Source organism: Pelophylax lessonae (genome assembly GCF_965119305.1).
Source record: "Pelophylax lessonae genome assembly, chromosome: 4".
Taxonomy (NCBI): Eukaryota; Metazoa; Chordata; class Amphibia; order Anura; family Ranidae; genus Pelophylax; species Pelophylax lessonae.
Genome location: NC_138771.1, coordinates 22,787,595 through 22,813,245, shown reverse-complemented (window position 1 = coordinate 22,813,245; position 25,651 = coordinate 22,787,595). Strand labels below are relative to the sequence as shown.

Here is a 25,651-nt window from a genome sequence, read left to right as displayed (position 1 = left end):
CTAATTAAAACAATACTCCACCCACATCTACAAAAGTGTCCCTAAAAATGTTTTGCGAATGTTGCAGTCACCTGTCCGCGATCCATTGGTAGATGATGATATCTACCGGTTGCTGACCCCCCTCCCTGGACTCTATGGGGCAAAGATGGGCACCCAAATGTTATTTTTATAAGCTTTTCTGAGTTTTATTTATTTATTTTATTTCAGGTACTTATATAGCGCGGTCAATTTTACGCAGCGCAAGTTCAGCTTAAATTAATTGGCAACAGGGTCACACACCATACAAATAAAGAAGAACTACAGTACAAACCAATATGTTCTAATACTAATTCCTTTTTATTTTATTCATTTTTAATTCTAAACTTCAGATCCTTGTAGTATAGGTGAGGCCCATGTCTGTAACAGTCGTCTTCTTTTAAATATGGTTCAAAGTTTTCCTGCAGTTACTCCAACCACTGAGAGAAAGAAACAATTCTATAATGTATGAACTCAGCTACAGAGATGGCGGAGGAGCCGCATTATGGACATCATTAGACATTAGCAGGGAATGTCATCAAATGTCTTCCTCAGTTGCTGATTAACTAAACATTGCATTACCCCTGCTGAGATGTGCGTTACCGTACAATGAATGTCAAGTTTGTCAAAAGTCATGGATCACAATCTCAGCAACAACAGTGAAAATTTTCAGCACACTCCACAGTTATAATGTATTCTCTAGCATGGAATTCTCCTTTGAAATGTATTTATTTGGGGTTCTGGTACTGCATACTATGAGCAGGATAGGCAAAGTAGACCTGTAGTAAAATAACGCTGTTTTTTACGACACTGTTCTCAACCCACGCTCTGCAAATCACAACTACCGGCCTGGGGGGACTTCAGTGCCCTGTAAATAAATAGGTCCAGGTTTTTTATTTATTACACATCCTCCTCAGGCAAGTGTCTGAAGAGTGACGTGATCTGCCCATCCTTCCACTGCACTTCAATGTCCCCCGGCTGAGGTTCCTTCTTTAGAGCTGTGTGCTCGTCTGGTGAGCCGTCCTTCTCCAAAATCACCACAGCCTGCTTCTCATTGGATTCTTCTGGCTGCTCCGCAGACATCTTCGCCTGGTACAAGGCGATCATCTTCCTCTTTCTAAAACATACAGATAAGGAGAGGTGTATAGGAAGCAAAAAAACAAAAAAAAACTTTCCATAGAGTATGATGGACGTTGCTTGAGAGATATGACTCTGGAGCAGACCCGGGACAAGGGGTGGGCACAGGGGCGTAACTACAGGGGTTGCAGGGGTTGCAATTGCAACCAGGCACCAATGCTCCCCTGTACACCTGGATAGGAGGGGCGGCGGGGGCAGCATGTAGAGAAATCACTGTCCTCCTTTTTCCTCCTGTAGCTGCAGGAGGAAAATGGAGAAGATTGGTTCCTCTGTATGCTGCCCCCACCACTCCTCCTATCCAAATCACTTGTGTTCTGCTGTCTCTGGGCCCCTGTGTGCTCCCCTGGTCCCTCCCCCCCCCCTCCCACACTGTGCTCCCTTCCCTCTCCTGCAGGCTGCTGCAGGGGATGTGTCACAGTAGAGAACCAGGAAGGGGTCGGTAAATATGTAATTTACCAGCTCCTTCCTTTTCTGAATGGACAGAGTCATAGTCAGTCACATTCTGGTGTCAGTAGTGATTGGGTGGGTGTGTGCTAGTAGGGATGATTGGGTGGGTGCAGGGCCGCTGATAGGGGAGGACCACCAGCCCTCTTGTAGGGGGCCCGAGCACACAGGGGGGCCCACACAGAGAGGGGGATTAGTGATGGACAACAAATACAGAAATCTTCCTCCAGCATCTTAATCTGATCTGTCCCTCTCCCTGCTATCAGCTTTTATCTGCTGAGAAAGAGACAGTCGTCCCTTTAGTAATCCCCTCCCTGTGTGGGCCCCCCTCCCAGCACTGGCTCTAATGTTATCTCTACTCAGGAGTTTATTTGTAAATTTGTTTCTCTCTCTCTGTCTCTCTGATCACTGAGCTCCAACTGCCCAGCCTGTATATTTTTCTCATCTCATTTTCATTTTTATTTAACATAGTTTTTTTTTTTTTTTAGATTTAGCAGGAATTATGTGAGTTATGTTATATTTGTGTTTGCTAATAGTGATTTTGTTGTAATTTTAGCTAAATATATCTTTAATATTTTCTTGAGTGGGGGCCCTGCCAGGTAGTCTGTACTGGGCCCCGTGATTTCTAACAGCAGCCCTGGGTGGGTGTGTGCTAGTAGGGATGATTGAATGGACAGAGTCACAGTCAGTCACATTGTAAAAAAAATAAAATAAAATGATAAAAAATAATACAATTAAAATACCAAAAATAAAAAAAACTACTGACACCAGTGGGTGAACTTCAAGGATCACAAAGGTCACACATGCGACTGGGCCCTGGCATTCCACCACTGTGGGGAGGCCCCAAGATGGCAGGAAGGGGGCCCACTGCAGGACTTGTGAAAGGGTGCCGCAAAAAAAGGGCCCTGCAACCAGAGTAAAGGGCCCCAGGATCAGTGAGAAGAGCCCCAAGCATGAAGGGAAGGGCCCCAGCCAGGGGTCCGAGGGGGCCCATCATTGTTTCTTGCACCGGGCCCTGAAGGTTCTAGTTACGCCTTTGGGTGGGCAGAAGGGGGCAGCTGCCCCGGGCACTGTGGAATCATGTGAGGTAAAGGGCACAACAAGGGGAATGAGGGGAGAGAGGAGGAGGGGCAGCTGTCCTGGGCACTTTGGTATCGTGTGGGGAAAAGGGCACCGTGAGGAGATTGAGGGGGGAGGGGATTTATGTTGGGGGGGGGGCAGCAGGAGAATTGTTACAGGAGGGGACATTTGGGTGTGTGTGTGCTAGGACTGGTGATTTAGGGAGATTTGTACTAGGATTGTCAAATTGGGGGGTTTGTGCTAGATGAAGTGATATGGTAGAGGTAATCTGTGCTAGGAGGAGAGTTTTTTTGGAGGGGGGGGGGGGATTTGTGCTAGTAGGGATGATTGGGGAATGTTTGTGCTAGATGAAGTGATATACTAATACTAGAGGGGAAGGGGATTTGTGCTAGGAGGAGAATTTTTCTTTTTTGAGGGGGGGGGGGGAGGGTTGGGAGAGGGGATTTGTGCTAGTAGGGATGATTGGGTGGGGGGTGTGTGCTAGTAGGGATGATTGGGTGGGGGGTGTGTGCTAGCAGGGATGATTGGGTGGGTGTGTGCTAGTAGGGATGATTGGGTGGGTGGGTGCTAGTAGGGATGATTGGGTGGGTGTGTGCTAGTAGGGATGATTGGGGGTGTGTGTGCTAGTAGGGATGATTGGGGGGGGGGGGTGTTTGCTAGTAGGGATGATTGGGTGGGTGTGTGCTAGTAGGGATGATTGGGTGGGTGGGTGTGTGCTAGTAGGGATGATTGGGTAGGTGGGTGTGTGCTAGTAGGGATGATTGGGTGGGTGTGTGCTAGTAGGGATGATTGGGTGGGTGTGTGCTAGTAGGGATGATTGGGGGTGTGTGTGCTAGTAGGGATGATTGGGTGTGTGTGTGCTAGTAGGGATGATTGGGTGGGTGGGTGTGTGTTAGTAGGGATGATTGGGTAGGTGGGTGTGTGCTAGTAGGGATGATTGGGTGGGTGTGTGCTAGTAGGGATGATTGGGTGGGTGTGTGCTAGTAGGGATGATTGGGTGGGGGGGGTGTGTGCTAGTAGGGATGATTGGGGGGGTGTTTGCTAGTAGGGATGATTGGGTGAGTGGGTGGGTGTGTGCTAGTAGGGATGATTGGGTGGGTGTTTGCTAGTAGGGATGATTGGGTGGGTGTGTGTGCTAGTAGGGATGATTGGGGGCGTGTGTGCTAGTAGGGATGATTGGGTGGGTGGGTGTGTGCTAGTAGGGATGATTGGGTGGGGGGTGTGTGCTAGTAGGGATGATTGGGTGGGTGTTTGCTAGTAGGGATGATTGGGTGGGTGTGTGTGCTAGTAGGGATGATTGGGGGCGTGTGTGCTAGTAGGGATGATTGGGTGGGGGGGGTGTTTGCTAGTAGGGATGATTGGGTGAGTGGGTGGGTGTGTGCTAGTAGGGATGATTGGGTGGGTGTGTGCTAGTAGGGATGATTGGGTGGGTGTGTGTGCTAGTAGGGATGATTGGGGGCGTGTGTGCTAGTAGGGATGATTGGGTGGGTGGGTGTGTGCTAGTAGGGATGATTGGGGGGTGTTTGCTAGTAGGGATGATTGGGTGGGTGGGTGTGTGCTAGTAGGGATGATTTGTGTGCTAGTAGGGATGATTGGGGGGTGTTTGCTAGTAGGGATGATTGGGTGGGTGTGTGCTAGTAGGGATGATTGGGGGTGTGTGTGCTAGTAGGGATGATTGGGTGGGGGGGGGTGTGCTAGTAGGGATGATTGGAGGCGTGTGTGCTAGTAGGGATGATTGGGTGGGGGGGGTGTGTGCTAGTAGGGATGATTGGAGGCGTGTGTGCTAGTAGGGATGATTGGGTGGGGGGGTGTGTGCTAGTAGGGATGATTGGGTGGGGGGTGTGTACTAGTAGGGATGATTGGGGGTGTGTGTGCTAGTAGGGATGATTGGGTGGGGGGGGGGTGTGCTAGTAGGGATGATTGGGTGGGTGTGTGCTAGTAGGGATGATTGGATGTGTGTGTGTGTGTGCTAGTAGGGATGATTGGGTGGGTGTGTGCTAGTAGGGATGATTGGGTGGGGGGGGTGTGTGCTAGTAGGGATGATTGGATGGGTGGGTGTGTGCTAGACAGTAGGGATGATTGGGTGGGTGTGTGCTAGTAGGGATGATTGGGTGGGGGGGGGGGTGTGCTAGTAGGGATAATTGGGTGGGTGGGTGGGTGGGTGTGTACTAGTAGGGATGATTGGGGAGGGTTTTACTAGTAGGGATGATTGGGGGGGGTGTGCTAGTAGGGATGATTGGAGAGGGTTTTGCTAGTAGGGATGATTGGGGGACTGGGGGGGGGGGGTTGTGCTAGACGAAGCAATATGGTAAAGGGGGAGGGACCTTGTGCTAGGAGGAAAATTGTTCTTTTCTATTTTGGAGGTGGGGGGGGGGGGTTGTGCTAGTAGGGATGATTAGGGGGGGGGGGTTGCTAGATAAAGTGATATGGTAGAGGAGGGAAGGGATTTATGCTAGGAGGAGAACTTTTTATTGTTTTTTTTTTAGCTTGAGATTTGTGCTAGTAGGGATGATTTTGGGGGGGGGGGGGGGTGTTTCCACTAGGAGGGGAATTTGGAGTGGAGGGGGGGGGGATGTTTACTTGGAAGGGAAATTTGAGGGGTGGATAATTTGTGCTAAGAGGGAGTGATTTATTTTTTTATTTTTTTGGGGGGGGGGGTCATTTGTGCTGGAAGGGTGTGATCATGCAGAGTAGTGACTGTTGGAGGGGGAGATCTTTGCAGACACATACTGCTCATACGTCTTGGGGGGGGGGGGGGGGTTAGTATGTCCGCCCTGGGCTCTAGGTGACCTTGTCCCAGCCCCACTGTGGAGAATATCATGAACCCACCTGTTGTTCAGGATGTTTTTGCTCAGAAGAAAGAGGCCCAGAAACATCCCAACGAAAGCCAGGGCGAGGATGACATAGTTCCAAACTGTGACTGCAAAAATAGAAAACTTGGTTACATCAGATCACATCATTAGATCTCAAAGTGAATCTCAAAGTGAATCTCAAAGTGAATCTCAAAGTGAATCTCATCTGCTCTAAAATGTTTCTGGAGTAATACTAGTGCTAAAGTTCTGCAGTTCTGCAGTCTTTAGATTCCTGTGTCCCTATGGGGCTCTTGAATCTGGGTCCAAACTGAATTATGGGGTCTGAACTTCCAAGAAAATCTCCCCAACGGGGACAAAAAAAGCAAAAAAAAAAAAAAAAAAAAATACTTGACAGGTTCAATCCCTCTAAAACTACTATAAAAATTTGCCCTTCATTTATGCTTCATCCTCCATCCCTTTCAAAGTTCTTAAGCCTCTACTGCCCAATGAAGCGAAGTGATCCATCTATAACACGGCCGGGGGTGCTTACTGTAGGTGGCCACCGATATTCGCATGGTTTAAGGCTTGGCTCACACTGCCGCGAATTGAGATCTGATCGGTTCTGTGTAAGGGCGGAGTCTCCAGGAGGAAACCTCTGCCTCTGAAATAAATCAACTAGTCAGAGTCTCATACAAAGGCTTACTCCCGCAGACTCCGCCCTTACACAGAACCGATTAGACTTTTGTAGTCCGGGACTACGAGGAATTTTCGAGGTTGAATTGAGTCATTCCACCTTCAGTTTGGGGGCTCGTCCGGGATACAAAATGGAGGAGCATGTCCCACGCTCCTACAGTGACCAGCCCATTTTTTGCAATACGACACTGCATTACTTTAACTGACAATTATGCGGTTGTGCGACAATGTACTCAAATAAAATGTATGTCCTTTTTTTCCCTACAAATAGAGCTTTCTTTTGATGATATTTGATCACCGGTGCGGTTTATATTTTTTTTCGCTATAAGCAAAAAAACAAACCGACAATATTTTTTACTTTCTGATATAAAACACATCCGATAAAAAAATGGAAAAAATCGAATTTCTTCATCAATTTAGGCCACTATGCATTCTGCTACATTGTTTTGCCAATAAGTGTATATTAACTGGCTGCTGACCGCCTGCCCCAGTTATACTGCAGCAGGCAGCCGCTCCTGCGCAAACCGACGTAGGTATACGTCAGTCACGCGCCTGCAGCTAGGGGGTGAGTGTGCACTGCCAGCGGTGCGCTCCCATCCCCGCTCATCAGTGGGGACTCCGATGCACAGGGCTAGCGGCTCCAATTGCCGCCTGCCACCTGCGATCGTTCCCCGCTGAGAGAGAAGAACGGTCGGCTGTTGTAAACACAGCTGACCGTTCTTCTCTCTGAAATGATCACAGAGTGCCTGTGATCCTTCTATGTAGGATCACAGGTCTCTATGATAATTTCACAAGCCACGCCCCCCACAGTTAGAATCACTCCCCTAGGCTCACATTTAACCCATTGATCACCCACAGTATTAACCCCTTCCCTGCCAGTGTCACTATAACAGTAACAGTGCATAATTTTAGCACTGATTACTGTAGTAATGTCACTGGTCCCCCCAAAAGTGTCACAAATGTCAGTTAGGGGTCCGATCTGTCCGCCGCAATGTCGCAGTCCCGCTAAAAATCGCAGATCGCCGCCATTCATAGTAAAAAAAAACAAAAAAACAATAAAAATGGCATAAATCTTTCCCTTAGTTTGTAGACACAGTAACTTTTGCGCAAACCAATCAAAATACACTTATTGCGATCTTTTTACCAAAAATATGTAGCAGAAAACAAATTGGCCTAAAATGTTAAAAATTTAGATTTTTAAATTTTTTTTTGGGAATGTTATATAGCAGAAAGTTAACATTTATTTTTTTTTTTTTTTTCAGAATTGTCGCGCTTTTTTGTTTATAGCGCAAAAAATAAAAATCACACAGGTGATCAAATACCACCAAAAGAAAGCTCTGTTTGTGGGAAAAAAAGGACATCAATTTCATTTGGGTACATCGTCGCACAATTGTCCGTTAAAATAACGCAGTGCCGAATCGCAAAAAATGGACTGGTCATTAAGGGGGCAGATCATTCTGGTTCAGAAGTGGTTAACTGACAATTGCGCGGTCGTGCGACGCTGTACCCAAATAAAATTGATGTCCTTTTTTTCCCCACAAATAGAGCTTTCTTTTGGTCATATTTGATCACCTCTACGGTTTATATTTCTTGCGCTATAAATAAAAATAGAAAAAGGACAATATTTTTTACTTTCTGCTATAAAACATATCCAATAAACAAAAATTGAAAAAAAAAAAACAAATTTCTTCATCAATTCAGGCCAATATGTATTCTTCTACAATTTTTTTGCCAATACTTATATATTGATTGGTTTGCCCAAAAGTTATAGCATCTAAAATCTATGGGATATTTTGATTTATTGATTTTTTTATTGATCTTTATTGATCCCGACTTATAGTGGGACTGCAATATTGCGCTGGACAAATCGGATACTAACTGACACTTTTTGGGGACCAGTGACACTAATACAGTGATCAGTGCTAAAAATATGCTCTGTCACTGTACTAATGACACTGGCTGGGAAGGGGTTAAACATCAAAGGGTTAAATGTGTGCCTAGCTGGTGTTTTCTTACTGTGGGAGGTGCTTGTACTAGGGGAAGACAGAATCCATGTCTTCCCTTCTGACAGAACAGCATCTGCCTTGCGTATATAAGCAGACTGCCAATCTGCCGGTATACCGAATGATGGGTGTGTGCCAGTAGACATCAAGTCCACGATACCCGCCCATCAGCTCCTGCTGCGAATAATCACAGCGGGAGCAAGTCGGGGGCAGCATGCATTTGCGCCTGCTACCCGGAAGCAGGGGTGCTGATAGGGGGGGGACCTTTTTTTTTTACTAGTTATGGTGGCAATCATCAACTTATAGTGGGACTGCGATATTGCGGCAGACGATCAGACTGGTAATTTTGGGTTGCCCGCTCCACACCTCGACTCCAAGAACAACCCCAGCCCCTCTGACACACCTGGCTGAATAAATCACTACAACACACAAGTGTACAGTACCTTTCACCTGACTGTAGAATATTGGCAATAAATGCGCACTCACCTGTTTAACCGCTTGCCGACTGCTCACAGTATATTTACTGCGGCAGTCAGCCCCTCACAGGCAGAGCGACGTAGGCTGTAGAGACTGTGAGGCTCTGGGGAGCGAGCGCGCGCCGCCGGAGGCGCGCTCCCGCGCGGTCACGGACCCCCCCCCCCCCGCGCGTGCGACCGGCAGACCCGATGTCCGCCGGTCACTCGGCGATCGTCGGGGGAGAGGGAGAAAGTCAGGCGGCTAGTGTAAACAAGCCACCTGTCATTCTCCCCGGTGTAGAAACTGTGATCACACGGTTCTACAATGTAGGACCATTGATCAGTGTTCCTACAGCTCAAGCCACAGCCAATCACAGTAAGAATCACGCCCCTAGGGACACACAGCCCCTCCCTCTCAAATAAAGTTAACCCCTTCACTACCAGTGTATTTTTACAGTAACAGTGCATATATATAGCACTGATTACTGTAGAAATGTCACTGGTAACCCCAAAAGTGTCAAAAATGTCAGTCAAGGGTCCGATCTGCCCGCCGCAATGTCGCAGTACCGCAAAAAAAATCGCAGATCGCCGCCATTACGCGTTAAAAAAAAAAACAAAAATCTTTCCCTTTATTAGTAAACGCGATAACTTTTGCGCAAACCAATAAAAATACGCTTTTTGCGATTTTTTTTACCAAACATATGTAGCATAAAACAAATTGGACGAAAATGTTAAAAAATTTTGATTTTTACATTTTTTTTGGGGGGAATTTCATATAAAAAAATGAAAAATATTGTTATTTTTGCAAAATAGACGCTCTTTTTTTGTTTATAGCGCATGATCAAAAAATCGCACAGGTGATCAAATACCACCAAAAGAAATCTCTGTTTGTGGGAAAAAAAGGATGTCAAATTCGTTTAGGTACAGCGTCGCACGACTGCGCAATTGTCCGTTAAAGTCACGCAGTGCCGAATCGCAATATACCCCCTGGTCTTTTAGCAGCCAAATCCTCCGGAGCTTAAGTGGTTAATGTGGTGGACACTGTTAGTCTGGTAATAAGAATTTGCATAAATGACAGCGTAAGACAAAGTGAAACTGTTCCCAGGTTGTTCCCAGGTAATAAAGTGTTGGACTTAGACACAGGCGTAGTGACTCACCCTTGATCTATATACAGTGGGTAAAATAAGTATTGAACACCTTTCACCATTTTTACAGATAAATATATTTCTAAAGGTGCTATTGGCATGAACTTTTCACCACATGTCAGTAACAACCCATGCAATCCATACAAACAAAGACACCAAAACGAATAAGTTCAGAAATTAGGTTATGTGTAATAAAATAGAATGAAACGTGGGGAAAAAGCATTGAACACATAAAGAAAGGGAGGTGCAAAAAGGCATGAAAAGCCAAGACACCAGTAGAAATCTATCAGTAATTAAAAAGCATTCCTGCCCCTTGTCAGTGCAAATTAACCACTTTACCACTAGAGGATTTTGCTGTCTTACGTCTGGGCCACTTTTTGCGATTCGGCGCTGTGCGACTTTAACTGACAATTGCGTGGTCGTGGGACGCCATACCCAAACGAAATTTACGTCCTTTTTTTCCCACTTTCTTTTGGTGGTATTTGATCACCTGTGCGATTTTTACTTTTTGCGCAATAAACAAAAAAAGATCGTAAATTTTGAAAAAAATAACAATATTTTTCACATTTTTTTATATGAAATTCCCCCCAAAAAAATGTAAAAATCAAAATTTTTTTTAATTTTTGGCCAATTTGTTTTCTGCTACCTATGTTTGGTAAAAAAAATTCACAATAAGCGTATTTTGATTGGTTTGCGCAAAAGTTATTGCGTTTACTAACAAAGGGAAAGATTTATGTCATTTTTGGTGGTTTTTTTTTAACGCGTAATGGCGGCGATCTGTGATTTTTTTGCGGGACTGCGACATTGTGGCGGACAGATCGGACCCTTGACTGACATTTTTGACACTTTTGGGGGTACCAGTGACATTACTGCAGTAATCAGTGCTATATATATGCACTGTTACTGTAAAAATGACACTGGTAGTGAAGGGGGTTAACTTTATTTGAGAGGGAGGGGCTGTGTGTGTCCCTAGGGGCGTGATTCTTACTGTGATTGGCTGTGGCTTGAGCTGTAGGAACAGTGATCAACGGTCCTACATAGTAGAACCGTATGATCAGTGTTTCTACAGCGGGGAGAATGACAGGCGGCTTGTTTACATAAGCCGCTGAAAATACAAAGCAAAAGAAGGGCGCACCAGCCTAGCGCATTATCCTCAGCAAGTTTATTTGGATAAAATTGTTTAAAATCAAATACTCACAAACAAACAAGAAGTTTCAGGCACATCAATTCCATACACCTGCCTCCTACCAGAGGATCAACGTCTTTACTGGAAGCAGAGGGCTGACGCGTTTCGAGGCTGTGCCTCTTCCTCAGAGCCTTGTTTACATAAGCCGCCTGACTTTCTCCCTCTCCCCCGACGATCGCCGAGTGACCGGCGGACATCGGGTCCACTGGTCACACGCGCGGGGGGGTCCGTGACCGCGCGGGAGCGCGCCTCCGGCGGTGCGCGCTCGCTCCCCAGAGCCTCACAGGCTAGCGACGTAGACCTACGTCGCTCTGCCTGTGAGGGGCTGACTGCCGCAGTAAATATACTGTGAGCAGTCGGCAAGCGGTTAAAAAGCATTCCTGCCCCTTGTCAGTGCAAATTAATATCAGCTGGTTCAGTCTGAACTCATGGCCTATAAAAAGGTGTCTCATTACCAAGGTGTCACACAAGAAACATCTCATGATGGGTAAAGGTAAAGAGCTCTCTCAAGACCTTCACAACCTTATTGTTGCAAAACATACTGATGCCATTGGTCACAGAAGGATTTCTAAACTTCTGAATGTTCCAGTGAGCACTGTTAGGGCCATAATCCGAAAGTGGAAAGAACATCATTTCACCATAAACCGGCCACAACTAGGTGCTCCTCGCAAGATTTCTGACAATATTTATCAGAAGAGTTGTCCAATAGCCAAGGACCACTTGTGGAGAGCTTCAGAAAGACCTGGAATTAGCAGGTATGAATGTTTCAAAGAAAACAATAAATAATGCACTCAGCCGCCATGGCCTGTATGCACACTCACCACGCAAGACTCCATTGCCGAAGAAAAAGAATGTTGAAGCTTGTTTAACCACTTGCTGACTGCTCACGTTGAGCCTACTGCGGCAAAGTGGTTCGTTATCGTCTGGCGACGCAGACCTACGTCACAGACACTCCCCTTTCTCGGCGGCGCGCGCGCGCCGTCGGGGGCTCGCTCCCGCTGTATTCAGTCACAGCGGGAGTCGGGCCAGGGGAGGAGCAGCGGCGATCGCCGCTGCTCTTCCCCGATCATCGGGGAATCGAGTGTGGAGATCCGCCTGCTTGTGTAAACACAAGCGGGTGGATCACCGAAGTGACAGGCAGGGTCAGAACCTGCGATCTGTCCCTGTGTCACTCAGTCCCCTCCCCCCACACACGTTAGTAAGCACCAGGCATACATTAACCCCTCCCTCTCCAATAAAATTAACCCCTTCCCTGCCAGTGTCATTTTTACAGTAACAGTGCATATACTGTATATAGCACTGATTACTGCAGTAATGTCACTGGTACCCCCAAAAGTGTCATAAATGTCAGTCAAGGGTCCGATCTGTCTGCCGCAATGTCGCAGTCCCGCAAAAAAAATCGCAGATCGCCGCCATTACGCGTTAAAAAGAAACCACCAAAAATGACAGAAATCTTTCCCTTTGTTAGTAAACGCAATAACTTTTGCGCAAACCAATCAAAATACGCTTATTGTGATTTTTTTTTACCAAACATAGGTAGCAGAAAACAAATTGGCCAAAAATGTAAAAAAAATTTGATTTTTACATTTTTTGGGGGGAATTTCATATAAAAAAATGTTAAAAATATTGTTATTTTTTCAAAATAAACGCTCTTTTTTTGTTTATTGCGCAAAAAGTAAAAATCGCACAGGTGATCAAATACCACCAAAAGAAAGCTCTGTTTGTGGGAAAAAAAGGACGTAAATTTTGTTTGGGTACGGCGTTACACGACGACCGCGTAATTGTCAGTTAAAGTCGCACAGCGCTGAATCGCAAAAAGTGGCCTGGACGTAAGACAGCAAAATCCTCTAGTGGTAAAGTGGTTAAAGTTTGCTGCACAACATTTAGACAAGCCTTTGAAATACTGGGAGAATATAGTCTGCTCAGATGAGACCGACATTGAACTCTTTGGATGCCATAATACAAACCATGTTTGGAAGTCACATGGCACATCACCCCTATAACACCCCCATACCAACAGTGAGGTTTGGAGGTGGGGACATCTAGGTGTGGGGCTGTTTTTCAGAATACGGTCCTGGCAAACGTCATATCAATGAAGGAAGGATGAATAGAAAAATGTACCAAGACAATCATGATAAAAATCTGCTGCAGTCTACCAGGATGATGAAGAAGAAACGAGGGCGGACATTTCAGCAAGACAATGATCCCAAACACAAAGCCAAGGAAACTCTCGATTGGTTTTAAAGAAAAAAAAAATAAAGCTGCTAGAATGACCCAGCCAATCACCTGACTTGAATCCAATAGAAAATCTATGGAAAGAACTAAAAATCAGAGTTCATAGAAGAGGCCCATGGAACCTTCAAGATTTGAAGACTATTTGGGTGGAAGAATGGGCCAAAATCACACCTGAACAATGCATGTGCCTAGTTTCTCCATACAGAAGGCGTCATGAAGGGGTCATTACCAACAAAGGGTTTTGTACCGAGTATGAAATACATTTCAGTTAGCGTGGTCAATACTTTTTACTTGTGTCATTCCATTTTATTACACACAACTTCATTTCTGAACCTACTTGTTTTGGTTTCTTTGTTACATAGTTACATAGTAGTTGAGGTTGAATAAAGACAATAGTCCATCCAGTTCAACCTGTGTAGGTGTGTGTGGCTGTAATCATCTCACATAGCCCTGAATGTTCTGATCCTTGAGATGTACGTCTAGTAGTCTTTTGAAAGCCACCATACTTCCCACAGAAATCACCTCTTGTGGTAGAGAATTCCACAATCTTGTAGCCCTAACAGTAAAGAACCCCCCCAGGTTGCCTGAGGTTAAAACGCTTCTCCTCTAATCGCATTGTATGCCCTCGAGTCCTCATGCAATCCCTTTGACTGAATAGCTTTTTTTCTAAGCTGAGATCCCCATTGAGGTATTTATAAATTGCTATCATGTCCCCCCTCAGGCGTCTCTTCTCCAGGGAGAATAAATCAAGCGATTGCAGACGCTCTTCATAATTAAGGTCCTCCAATCCCCTTAATCAGTTTAGTTGCCCTTCTCTGGACTCTCTCCAGCTCCAACACATCCCTCCTGAGGACTGGCGACCAGAACTGGACAGAATACTCCAGATGCGGTCGGACCAGAGTTTTATAAAGTGGAAGGATTATAGTCTTATCTCTGGAATACATCCCTTTCTTTATGCATGCTAATATTCTGCTGGCTTTGGCAGCTGCCGCTTGACATTGCATGCTATTGCCTAATCTATCCTCTACCAAGACTCCCAGATCTTTCTCCATTTTTGATTCCCCCAAGGGTTCCCCCCCTAAAGTGTATTATGCTTTTATGTTTTTAGTCCCCAAGTGCAAAACCTTACACTTCTCCACATTAAACCTCATTTGCCAAGTCGTTGCCCACTCTGTTATTTTGTCCAGGTCATTCTGTAGGATATCTGCTTCATGCTGTGCAGTTATTGCCCTGGCCAATTTTGTGTCATCTGCAAAAACTGATAACGAACTACTGATCCCATCCTCGATGCTGTTTATGAATAAATTGAACAAGGTTGGTCCCAGGACTGAGCCCTGGGAGACCCCGCTTACTACCTCAGACCAGTCTGAGTATGCGCTGTATGAATTGCATGAGTTGTTACCGGCATGTGGTGAAAATTTAATGTCAATAACACCTTTAGAAATAGATTTACCTAGAAAAATGGAGACATGTAATACTTATTTTACCCACTATATATATATATATCCAGTGTCTCACAAAAGTAAGTACACCCCTCACATTTATGTAAATGTTTTATTATATCTTTTCATGTGACAACACTGAAGAAATGACACTTTGCTACAATGTAAAGTAGTGAGTGTACAGCTTGTATAACAGTGTAAATTTGCTGTCACCTCAAAATAACTCAACACACAGCCATTAATGTCTAAACTGCTGGCAACAAAAGTGAGTACACCCCTAAGTTATAATGTCCAAATTGGGCCCAAAGTGTCAATATTTTGTTTGGCCACCATTATTTTTCCAGCACCGCCTTAACCCTCTTGGGCATGGAGGTCACCAGAGCTTCACAGGTTGCCATTGGAGTCCTCTTCCACTCCTCCATGATGACATCACGGAGCTGATGAATGTTGGCGACCTTGCGCTCCTCCACCTTCTATTTGAGGATGACCCACAGATGCTCAATAGGGTTTAGGTCTGGAGACATGCTTTGCCAGTACATCACCTTTACCCTCAGCTTCTTTAGCAAGGCAGTGGTCGTTGTGGAGATGTGTTTGGGGTCGTTATCATGTTGGAATACTGCCCTGTGGCCCAGTCTTGGAAGGGAGGGGATCATGCTCTGCTTCAGTATGTCACAGTACATGTTGGCATTCATGGTTCCCTCAATGAACTGTAGTTCCCCAGTGCCGGCAGCACTCATGCAGCCCCAGACCATGACACTCCCACCACCATGCTTGAATGTAGACAAGACACACTTGTCTTTGCACTCCTCACCTGGTTGCCACCACACACGCTTTTCACCATCTGAACCAAATAGGTTTATCTTGGTCTCATCAGACCACAGGACATGGTTCCAGTAATCCATGTCCTTAGTCTGCTTGTCTTCAGCAAACTGTTTGCCGGCTTTCTTGTGCATCATCTTTAGAAGAGGCTTCCTTCTGGGATGACAGCCATGCAGACCAATTTTTTGCAGTGTGCGGCGTATGGTCTGAGCACTGACAGGCTGACCCCCCCCCCCGCATCCCCTTCAACCTCTGCAGCAATGCTGTCAGCACTCATACATCTATTTCCCAAAGACAACCTCTGTATTTGATGCTGATCATGTGCACTCAACTTCTTTGTTCGACCATGGTGAGGCCTGTTCTGAGTGGAACCTGTCTTGTTAAACTGCTATATGGTCTTGGCCACCGTGCTGCAGCTCAGTTTCAGGGTCTTGGCAATCTTCTTATAGCTTAGGCCATCTTTATGTAGAGCAGCGATTCTTTTTTTCAGATCCTCCGAGAGTTCTTTGCCATGAGGTGCCATGTTGAACTTCCAGGGACCAGTATGAGAGAGTGAGAGCGATAACACCACATTTAACACACCTGCTCACCATTCACACATGAGACCTTGTAACACTAACGAGTCACATGACACCAGGGAGGGAAAATGGCTAATTGGGCCCAATTTGGACATTTTCACTTAGGGGTGTACTCACTTTTGTTGCCAGCGGTTTAGACATTAATGGCTGTGTGTTGAGTTATTTTGAGGGGACAGCAAATTTACACTGTTATACAAGCTGTACACTCACTACTTTACATCGTAGCAAAGTGTAATTTCTTCAGTGTTGTCACATGAAAAGATATAATAAAATATTTTTAAAAATGTGAGGAGTGTACTCACTTTTGTGAGATACTGTATATATATATATATATATATATATATATATATATATATATATATGGTTTTTTTATGGGTGACAGGCTTCACACGATTTATTTTTACCGCGATTGCAGCGAGATTTTTTGAGATTTTGCACATTCTTTGGTGCTATTCAAATGAAATGTGCTTTGTGCGATTTGTCATTCACACCTGGGCGTCTTGAAATCATGGGCAGAATCATCGCGATTGCCCATGTGTGAATGCAGCCTTAATGTTAGACTTTTCAAATGACCCCAGTCTCCTCCTGGTCCCGGGCATAGATGTGCGCACTCTGTGTGAAAGGTACCCCCGTGTGCAGGCTGAAGATGCCCCCGCCCACATGCACATAATGGGACATAATTTATTACAGGTTTGAATTATTACAGGTGCGAAGTGACTAAATCTGTAGGAAAACATATTTTGAAAGTAAACTACCGCTTTGATTTTTTTTTTTCCAGTGAACCCTGCAGAGCATTGCACCCATGATCAGTGCTCCAGAGGTGCAGCACACAGGCTCTTGCAATGGTTTCCTCAGCTTTATGGTCTGTCTGTATGTATAGAGGTGAAGTTAATGTGATGGAAGGCCCTTATGTATTGGGGGCCTTTGACATGATGTGGGACCCTCTATGTGATGGGTGGGCCTCTAATGTGAAAAGGGGACTCTGATGTGAATGGGGAACCTCTGATGTGATGGGGGAACCTCTGATGTGAAGGGGGAACCTCTGATGTGATGGAGTAGCTCTGATGTGAAGGGGGACCTCTGATGTGATGGGGGAACCTCTGATGTGATGGAGTAGCTCTGATGTGAAGGGGGAACCTCTGATGTGAAGGGGGAACCTCTGATGTGATGGAGTAGCTCTGATGTGAAGGGGGACCTCTGATGTGATGGGGGAACCTCTGATGTGATTGGGGAACCTCTGATGTCAAGGGGGAAACTCTGATGTGATGGGAGAACCTCTGATGTGATGGGGGAACCTCTGATGTGATGGAGTAGCTCTGATGTGAAGGGGGACCTCTGATGTGATGGAGGAACCTCTGATGTGATGGAGTAGCTCTGATGTGAAGGGGGATCTCTGATGTGATGGAGGAACCTCTGATGTGATGGGGGAGCTCTGATGTGATTGGGGAACCTCTGATGTGATGGGGGACCTCTGATGTGATGGGGTAGCTCTGATGTGAAGGAGGACCTCTGATGTGATGAGGGAACCTCTGATGTGATGGGGGAGCTCTGATGTGATGGAGTAGCTCTAATGTGATGGGGGGGACCTCTGATGTGATGGGGGAACCTCTGATGTGATGGAGGAACCTCTGATGTGATGGAGTAGCTCTGATGTGAAGGGGGACCTCTGATGTGATGGAGGAACCTCTGGTGTGATGGGGGAACCTCTGATGTGATGGGGGAACCTCTGGTGTGATGGGGGAACCTCTGATGTGATGGAGTAGCTCTGATGTGAAGGGGGACCTCTGATGTGATGGGGGAACCTCTGATGTGATGGAGGAACCTCTGATGTGATGGAGTAGCTCTGATGTAAAGGGGGACCTCTGATGTGAAGGGGGACCTCTGATGTGATGGAGGAACCTCTGATGTGATGGAGTAGCTCTGATGTGAAGGGGGACCTCTGATGTGATGGAGGAACCTCTGATGTGATGGGGGAGCTCTGATGTGATGGAGGAACCTCTGATGTGATGGGGTAGCTCTGATGTGAAGGAGGACCTCTGATGTGATGTGGGAACCTCTGATGTGATGGAGGAACCTCTGATGTGATGGGGTAGCTCTGATGTGAAGGCGGACCTCTGATGTGATGGGGGGACCTCTGATGTGATGTGGGAACCTCTGATGTGATGGAGCAACCTCTGATGTGATGGGGTAGCTCTGATGTGATGGAGGAACCTCTGATGTGATTGGGGAACCTCTGATGTGATGGAGGAACCTCTGATGTGATGGAGGAACCTCTGATGTGATTGGGGAACCTCTGATGTGATGGAGGAACCTCTGATGTGATGGAGGAACCTCTGATGTGATGGGGTAGCTCTGATGTGAAGGAGGACCTCTGATGTGATGTGGGAACCTCTGATGTGATGGGGGAGCTCTGATGTGATGGAGTAGCTCTGATGTGATGGGGGGACCTCTGATGTGATGGGGGAACCTCTGATGTGATGGAGGAACCTCTGATGTGATGGAGTAGCTCTGATGTGAAGGGGGACCTCTGATGTGATGGAGGAACCTCTGGTGTGATGGGGGAACCTCTAATGTGATGGTGGAACATCTGGTGTGATGGGGGAACCTCTGATGTGATGGAGTAGCTCTGATGTGAAGGGGGACCTCTGGTGTGATGGAGGAACCTCTGGTGTGATGGGGGAACATCTGATGTGATGGGGGAACCTCTGATGTGATGGAGGAACCTCTGATGTGATGGAGGAACCTCTGATGTGATGGGGTAGCTCTGATGTGATGGGGTAGCTCTGATGTGATGTGGGAACCTCTGATGTGATGGAGGAACCTCTGATGTGATGGAGGAACCTCTGATGTGATGGAGTAGCTCTGATGTGAAGGGGGAACCTCTGATGTGAAGGGGGAACCTCTGATGTGATGGAGTAGCTCTGATGTGAAGGGGGACCTCTGATGTGATGGGGGAACCTCTGATGTGATTGGGGAACCTCTGATGTCAAGGGGGAAACTCTGATGTGATGGGAGAACCTCTGATGTGATGGGGGAACCTCTGATGTGATGGAGTAGCTCTGATGTGAAGGGGGACCTCTGATGTGATGGAGGAACCTCTGATGTGATGGAGTAGCTCTGATGTGAAGGGGGACCTCTGATGTGATGGAGGAACCTCTGATGTGATGGGGGAGCTCTGATGTGATTGGGGAACCTCTGATGTGATGGGGGACCTCTGATGTGATGGGGTAGCTCTGATGTGAAGGAGGACCTCTGATGTGATGAGGGAACCTCTGATGTGATGGGGGAGCTCTGATGTGATGGAGTAGCTCTAATGTGATGGGGGGACCTCTGATGTGATGGGGGAACCTCTGATGTGATGGAGGAACCTCTGATGTGATGGAGTAGCTCTGATGTGAAGGGGGACCTCTGATGTGATGGAGGAACCTCTGGTGTGATGGGGGAACCTCTGATGTGATGGGGGAACCTCTGGTGTGATGGGGGAACCTCTGATGTGATGGAGTAGCTCTGATGTGAAGGGGGACCTCTGATGTGATGGGGGAACCTCTGATGTGATGGAGGAACCTCTGATGTGATGGAGTAGCTCTGATGTAAAGGGGGACCTCTGATGTGAAGGGGGACCTCTGATGTGATGGAGGAACCTCTGATGTGATGGAGTAGCTCTGATGTGAAGGGGGACCTCTGATGTGATGGAGGAACCTCTGATGTGATGGCGGAGCTCTGATGTGATGGAGGAACCTCTGATGTGATGGGGTAGCTCTGATGTGAAGGAGGACCTCTGATGTGATGTGGGAACCTCTGATGTGATGGAGGAACCTCTGATGTGATGGGGTAGCTCTGATGTGAAGGCGGACCTCTGATGTGATGGGGGGACCTCTGATGTGATGTGGGAACCTCTGATGTGATGGAGCAACCTCTGATGTGATGGGGTAGCTCTGATGTGATGGAGGAACCTCTGATGTGATTGGGGAACCTCTGATGTGATGGAGGAACCTCTGATGTGATGGAGGAACCTCTGATGTGATTGGGGAACCTCTGATGTGATGGAGGAACCTCTGATGTGATGGAGGAACCTCTGATGTGATGGGGTAGCTCTGATGTGAAGGAGGACCTCTGATGTGATGTGGGAACCTCTGATGTGATGGGGGAGCTCTGATGTGATGGAGTAGCTCTGATGTGATGGGGGGACCTCTGATGTGATGGGGGAACCTCTGATGTGATGGAGGAACCTCTGATGTGATGGAGTAGCTCTGATGTGAAGGGGGACCTCTGATGTGATGGAGGAACCTCTGGTGTGATGGGGGAACCTCTAATGTGATGGTGGAACATCTGGTGTGATGGGGGAACCTCTGATGTGATGGAGTAGCTCTGATGTGAAGGGGGACCTCTGGTGTGATGGAGGAACCTCTGGTGTGATGGGGGAACATCTGATGTGATGGGGGAACCTCTGATGTGATGGAGGAACCTCTGATGTGATGGAGGAACCTCTGATGTGATGGGGTAGCTCTGATGTGATGGGGTAGCTCTGATGTGATGTGGGAACCTCTGATGTGATGGGGGAACCTCTGATGTGATGGAGTAGCTCTGATGTGAAGGAGGAACCTCTGATGTGATGGGGTAGCTCTGATGTGATGTGGGAACCTCTGATGTGAAGGAGGAACCTCTGATGTGATGGAGGAACCTCTGATGTGAAGGGGGACCTCTGGTGTGATGGAGGAACCTCTGGTGTGATGGGGGAACATCTGATGTGATGGGGGAGCTCTGATGTGATGGAGTAGCTCTGATGTGAAGGGGGAACCTCTGATGTGATGGGGGAACCTCTGATGTGATGGAGGAATCTCTGATGTGATGGGGGAACCTCTGATGTGATGGGGGAACCTCTGATGTGATGGAGGAACCTCTGATGTGATGGAGTAGCTCTGATGTGAAGGGGGACCTCTGATGTGATGGGGGAACCTCTGATGTGATGGAAGAACCTCTGATGTGATGGAGTAGCTCTGATGTGAAGGGGGACCTCTGATGTGATGGTGGAACATCTGGTGTGATGGGGGAAACTCTGATGTGATGGAGGAACCTCTGGTGTGATGGGGGAACCTCTGGGGTGATGGGGGAACCTCTGATGTGAATGGGGAACCTCTGATGTGATGGGGGAACCTCTGATGTCAAGGAGGAACCTCTGATGTGAAGGGGGAACCTCTGATGTGATGGGGGAACCTCTGATGTGATGGGGGAGCTCTGATGTGAATGGGGAACCTCTGATGTGATGGGGGAACCTCTGACGTGATGGGGGAACCTCTGATGTGATGGGGGAACTCTGATGTGAAGGGGGAGCTCTGATGTGTACTCACATTTGTGAGATACTGTATATATATATATATATATATATAGTTTACAACATGACTTTTTTTTTTTAGCAAAGGCTAAAACGTTTTATTTCATTTTATGATTTTAGAGTTCTGATCAATAAATTGCGGATTTTATCAAAATGGGACTTTTTTGAAGTGGGTTCTTTACTTGACTGAGGCACTGCATATTGCCAAGGTTATGTGCAGTAACAGTGCAAGGCACAATACAAAGACCAAAGCTCCTTTATAGAGCTTTTTTAGATGTGTTTTATCTCTGTCCCCCCCCCCCCCCCCAAGGGACATTTCTAGCGGCTATGGACTTCTTTTCTTTATGTGGACAGTTCCTGAGCTTGTTTTTTCTCACTGGCACCTGATCACTTTGTTGTGTGTTTACCATAGTAACACTGTACTACTCTAGGGAAGTGATCAATATTTTTTATTTTTTATTTTACACACTACTTATACCAATGAATTTAATTGGTATAAGCAATCATTTTTAGTGACTGAAACAGATTCATTCTGTGGCACTTGTTGTGATTAGCTGTGATTGGCCAAAGCTAATCACATGGTACAGATGGGTTTTGATTGACCTTGTCTGTACCATGTGATCACTGTGACCAATCACAGCTAGCAACACAATTGTATACTATTGATGGCATACAAGGAAGTCATTCATTGGTTACAATTGTCATGTGATCTGCTGTGATTGGTCACAAAGATCACATGATACTGGCAGCGGGCTGGTATAGTGATCAGTCATTGGCTGTGTCCACCGACAGATCGCTCCACTATGACGTCCACTCAGAAGGACGAAAGGTGTTAATTACTTACCTGAGCCCTGTCTCAATCCAGCTCTATGCTGGTCTCATTTCACTGTATCACCAGAGGCTCGGCAGCAGTAGTCATATCCTGTGAGCAGAGAGTTGAGGGGGGGCACCATGTGTGTCAATAGATGCACACAGCCCAAATCGGGATGAAGCCCTCAGGTGTGCCCCCATAGCAAACAGCTTGTTATGGGGGCACACTCAGAAGAGGAGGAGTCTGGAGGTTCTGGGCTTCCCTGCTTAATTTAACTTAAAAATTTTACATTTGACTTAACCACTTGCCGACCGCCACAAGACTATTTACGTCGGCGGTCAGCCCCTCACAGGCAGAGCGACGTAGGGGTGGAGAGGGAGAAAGGCAGGCGGCTAATGTAAACAAGCCGCCTGTCATTCTCCCCTGTGTAAGAATAGAGATCATATGGTTCTACTATGTAGGATCGTTGATCAGTGTTCCTACACCTCAAGCCACAGCCAATCACAGTTAGAATCACGCCCCTAGGGACACACAACCCCTCCCTCTCAAAAAAGTTAACCCCTTCACTGCCAGTGTCATTTTACAGTAACAGTGCATATGTATAGCACTGATTACTGCAGTAATGTCACTGGTAACCCCAAAAGTGTCAAAAATGTCAGTCAAGGGTCCGATCTGTCCGCCGCAATGTTGCAGTACCGTAAAAAAAAAAAAAAAACGCAGATCGCCGCCATTACGCGTTAAAAAAAAAAATGACAAAAATCTTTCCCTTTGTTAGTAAACGCAATAACTTTTGCGCAAACCAATTAAAATACGCTTTTTGCGATTTTTTTTACCAAACATATGTAGCAGAAAACAAATTGGCCTAAAATGTTAAAAAATTTGGATTTTTACATTTTTTTGGGGGGAATTTCATATAAAAAATGTGAAAAATATTGTTATTTGTGCAAAATTTACGCTCTTTTTTTGTTTATAGCGCATGATCAAAAAATCGCACAGGTGATCAAATACCACCAAAAGAAAGCACTGTTTGTGGGAAAAAAAGGACGCCAAATTCGTTAAGGTACAGCGTCGCACGACCACGCAATTGTCTGTTAAAGTCACGCAGTGCCGAATCGCAAAATAGGCCCTGGTCAGGAAGAAGGGAAAATCTTCCGGGGCTTAAGTGGTTAAACATGGGAGAGTATCTGATACATTGTATTTGTTAACATGTGTATTAACCACTTCCGGACCGGAAGGATGTGCCCCCTTAATGACCAGGCCATTTTTTGCGATTCGGCACTGCGTTTTTTTAACGAACAATTGTGCAGTCGTGCAACGCTGTACCCAAATAAAATTCATGTCCTTTTTTTTCCACAAATAGAGATTTCTTTTGGTGGTATTTGATCACCTGTGCGATTTTTATTTTTTGCACTATAAACAAAAAAAGAGCGACAATTCTGAAAAAAAAAAAAAAAAAACAATATTTTTCACATTCTGCTATATAACATTCCCAAAGAAAATAATGTAAAAATCAAATTTTTTTTTTAACATTTTAGGCCAATTTGCATTCTGCTACATATTTTTGGTAAAAAAAAATAAAAAAAAATGCAATAAGCGTATTTTGATTGGTTTGGCAAAAGTTATTGCATCTACAAACTACGGGAAAGATTTATGTCATTTTTATTGTTTTTTTTTTTTTTTTACTAGTAATGGCGGCGATCTGCGATTTTTAGCGGGACTGCAACATTGCGGCGGACAGATCGGACCCCTAACTTACATTTTGGACACTTTTGGGGGTACCAGTGACATTATTACAGTAATCGGTGCTAAAAATATGCACTGTTACTGTACTAATGACACTGGCAGGGAAGAGGTTAACACAGTGGGTGATCAAGGGGTTAAATGTAAGCCTAGGGGAGTGATTCTAACTGTAAGGGGGCGGGGCTTTTGAAATGACCATAGAGACATGTGATCCTATATAGAAGGATCACAGGCGCTCTGTGATCATTCCAGGGAGAAGAACGGTCAGCTGTGTTTACAACAGCCGACCGTTCTTCTCTCTCAGCGGGGAACGATCGCGGGTGTCAGGCGGCAATCGGAGCCGCCTGCCCCATGCATCGGAGTCCCCGCTGCCGGCATGCGCTCGTCCCCTAGCTGCAGGCGTGCGACCGACGTATACCTACGTTGTTTTGCGCAGGAGGGGCTGCCTGCCTCAGTATAACTGCGGTTGGCGGTCCTTAAGTGGTTAATGTGCATAGATGATGTATGTTTGTTTTTGTTTAAAATTACCAATAAAAAAGGATATGATTAGAAAAACAAAAAAAAAACATGGGAGAGGTTTTGGTTGGCAATGGTGGGATTCGATTAGGTTTGGGAGAGTCGTAGTTTACAGCTACATACTAATAAAAAAATAAAATTAAACATCATAAGAAACAAGTTCAGTTCTGTGGAACAGGCAATTAATAACATAAAATAAATGTACTTAAAATAAATAAATAAATAAATAAATAAATAAATAAATGTACTTACGATCTCCGGTCCGGAAGAAATAAATGGCTCTCTGCAGCTTCTTTTGTTCATCGGACATCGCAGTTATCGCTGGGGTATTTTGATTTGCTTCCGCCATGCTTAAATGATATCCCAATTATATCTACAGAACAGAATATGACACAAAAAGAGACATCTGTAGGCGCACAGCTGTACTGGCATGTCACAAACTGAATGGAAGAGCTATATATATTTATTTATTTTTATTATTTTTTTATTTATTTCAGGTACTTATATAGCGCTTTCAATTTACGCAGCGTTTTACATATACATTGTACATTCACATCAGTCCCTGCCCTCAAGGAGCTTACAATCTAAGGTCCCTAACTCACATACATACACAGTAGGGCCAATTTTTTTTTATACAGGATCCAATGAACCTACCAGCGTGTCTTTGGAGTGTGGGAGGAAACCGGAGTACCTGGAGGAAAGCAACGCAGGCACAGGGAGAACATGCAAACTCCAGGCAGGTAGTGTCGTGGTTGGGATTTGAACCAGTGATCCTCTTGCTGCTAGGTGAAAGTGCTAACCACTACACCATTGTAGTATACTTGATGTATTCATATTATATGTAATATATGCCTTATTTGTCATAATTTATACTGTATATACACTACACTGTCAAAAGTATTGGGGCGCCTGCCTTTACACACACATGAACTTTAATGGCATCCCAGTCTTAGTCCGTAGGGTTCAGTATTGAGTTGGCCCACCCTTTGCAGTTATAACAGCTTCAACTCTTCTGGGAAGGCTGTCCACAAGGTTTAGGAGTGTCTATGGGAATGTTTCACCATTCTTCCAGAAGCGCATTTGTGAGGTCAGGCACTGATACTGGATGAGAATGGCTTGCAGTCTCTGCTCTAATTCAGGACTCTGTGCAGGCCAGTCAAGTTCCTCCACTCCAAAACTCACTCATCCATGTCTTTATGGACCTTGCTATGAGCACTGGTCCAAACCA

General features: G+C 45.9%; 1 protein-coding gene across 1 annotated transcript; it reads right to left on the bottom strand.

Annotated features, from left to right (window-relative positions):
• Window positions 1-752: 752 nt before the first annotated feature.
• SLC51B (SLC51 subunit beta) lies at window positions 753-24,785 on the bottom strand. Its single transcript, XM_082255270.1, has 3 exons — window positions 24,676-24,785; window positions 5,506-5,596; window positions 753-1,132 (listed from the first exon to the last, which is right to left on the bottom strand). The coding sequence occupies exons 1-3, from the start codon at window positions 24,770-24,772 to the stop codon at window positions 916-918; spliced, it is 405 nt and encodes a 134-aa protein (XP_082111396.1). The 5' UTR covers window positions 24,773-24,785; the 3' UTR covers window positions 753-915.
• Window positions 24,786-25,651: the final 866 nt, after the last annotated feature.